Genomic DNA, 2,327 nt, shown 5'->3' on the forward strand with positions numbered 1-2,327 from the left:
CTGGGGAGAGGTGGCCTTGCTGGGTGTCATGCCTGTCGGCCCTGGGTGCAGGCTCCAGGCTGGGCTCACCTGGTCTCCTCCGGACAGAGCCAGGGCTTCGGGGGCGTGGGTGGGCGGCGGGTGTCTGTCCTTCCCGAGCAGCAGGCAGAGAGATGAGTGACTTAGGAAGACGCCCCTGTCCCGGGGCTCCCGTGGGGTGGCGGGGGCTGGCCCTCCAGTCCTGCGGCCTCAGCATCCAGAGAGCTGGAAACGTTGTCTTTACCTTTTGTCTTCTAGGTTGGGTGGGTTTTCTTCTTCTTCTTCTTTCTTCCTTTGTATTTTTCTTTCCCTCCTGCGCGTGTGCGTCTGTGTGTTCTGTCTTTTCGGCCGGGCTGGGAGTCGGCGGGGGTGTTCTTGTTCACTCTAATTTTCCACCGAAAACATGGGCCGGGGGCCGGCTGTGCTGCCCCCTGGGATTCCTGGGACCACGGAGAAGGGGCAAGGGAAGAAGACCTTTGCTATCCCAGATACCAGGACTGAGCAGGCCCAGTGGCGACGGGGGGGGGGGGGGGGAGGGGGGGGGGGGGGGGAGGGGGGGGGGGGGGGGGGGGGGGGGAGAGAGAGAGAGAGAGAGAGAGAGAGAGAGAGAGAGAGAGAGAGAGAGAGAAGTTGAGGGGTCAGACTCTGCCTGGACATGGTTAAGCTCTTCCCACACTCACCCCCCACCTCCTGTAACCCTGAGACCTCAGTTTCCCTACCCCAGCCTGTAACAACCTGCTGGGTGACCAAGCAAGTGACTCTGCCTCTCAGCAAGGTGGCCAGACACAGCACAGGTTGCCCAGTGACACGAGTTCTGGTTAACCCAAAATCTTTTTAGTATAAGTCTAGCCCATGCGAGATTGGGGAGGTACTTATACTAAGAAAAAAAAAAAGGGTCCGGCCGGGTGTGGTGGCTCACGCCTGTAATCCAAGCGCTTTGGAGGCCAAGGCCGGTGGACCATCTGAGGTCAGGAGTTCAAGACCGGCCTGACCAACATGGTGAAGCCCCGTCTTCAATAAATAAATAAATAAATCAAAAGGAAAAAAAGGGTCAATTTATCTGGAACTGTGTTTTACATTTGATCTATTATTTCATCATGTTTTTGAGACGGAGTTTAACTCTTGTTGCCCAGGCTGGAGTGCAGTGGCGTGATATCAGCCCACTGCAACTTCTGCCTCCTGGGTTCAAGCAATTCTCCTGCCTCAGCCTCCCAAGTACCTGGGACTACAGGCACACGCCACCATGCCCAGCCAATTTTTGTATTTTTTTTTCTTCTTTTATTGAGACACAGTCTTGCTCTGTCGCCCAGGCTGGAGTGCTGTGGCGCGATCTCGGCTCACTGCAACCTTTGCCTTCTGGGCTCAAGAGATTCTCCTGCCTCAGCCTCCTGAGTAGCTGGGACGACAGGCGCACTACACCATGCCCAGCTAATTTTCGTATTTTTAGTAGAGACGGGGTTTCAGCATGTTGGCCAGGATGGTCTCGATCTCCTGACCTCGTGATCCACCTGCCGCCGCCTCCCAAAATGCTGGGATTACAGGAGTCAGCCACCATGCCTGGCCCCAATTTTTGTATTTTCAGTAGAGACGGGGTTTCACCATTTTGGCCAGGCTGGTCTCAAACTACTGACTTCAGGTGATCCGCCCAAAGTGCTGGGATTACAGGCATGAGCCACCGTGCCTGTCTTTATTTGTATTTTTAAAATTATTTATTTTATTTTTATTTATTTAGTTAGTTTTTAAGACAGTCTTGCTCTGTCGCCCAGGCTGAAGTGCAGTGGTATGATCTTCGCTCTCTACAACCTCCACCTCCTGGGTTCACGTGATCCTTGCACCTCAGCCTCCCGAGCAGCTGGGATTACAGGCGCGCCCGCCCCGTACAGCTAATTTGTATTTTCTTAGTAGAGACAGGAATTCGCCATGTTGGCAAGGCTGGTCTTGAATTTCTGGCTTCAAGTGATCCGTCCACATTGGCCTCCCAAAGTGCTGGGATTACAGGTGTGAGACACCGTGTCTGGCCAATTTATCATTTTATTTTATTTTGAGACAGGATCTTGCTCTGTTGCCCAGGCTGGAGTGCAGTGGTGCGATCAGAGTTCACTGCAGCCTAGACCTCCTGGGCTCAAGCAATCCTCCCACCTCAGCCTCCCAAGTAGCTGGGGCCACAGGTGCACACACCACACCTGGCTAGTTTTTTTTTTTTTGTAGAGACAGGGTTTCGCCACATAGCCCAGGCTGGTCTTGAACTCCTGCCTCCTGAAGTGTTAGGATTACAAATGTGAGCCACCACACTGGCTGCCTTGTTTACT

At 53.8% G+C, this 2,327-nt stretch overlaps 1 protein-coding gene across 5 annotated transcripts in view; it reads right to left on the minus strand.

Moving 5' to 3' along the window:
- Positions 1–299: 299 nt before the first annotated feature.
- NFIC (nuclear factor I C) overlaps positions 300–2,327 on the minus strand; it is a 101,253-nt gene continuing 99,225 nt past the window's right edge. For all 5 annotated transcript variants that reach the window (XM_017507437.2, XM_017507435.2, XM_017507434.2 and 2 more), the window contains one exon: positions 300–515. Coding sequence is in view for 3 of the 5 variants with exons in the window: in XM_017507435.2 (XP_017362924.1) it covers positions 498–515 (18 nt within the window). In the remaining 2 variants the exon portion in view is untranslated. The remainder of the gene's footprint in view (positions 516–2,327) is intronic.

This window comes from Cebus imitator, unplaced genomic scaffold, assembly GCF_001604975.1.
Source record: "Cebus imitator isolate Cc_AM_T3 unplaced genomic scaffold, Cebus_imitator-1.0 Scaffold375, whole genome shotgun sequence".
Taxonomy (NCBI): Eukaryota; Metazoa; Chordata; class Mammalia; order Primates; family Cebidae; genus Cebus; species Cebus imitator.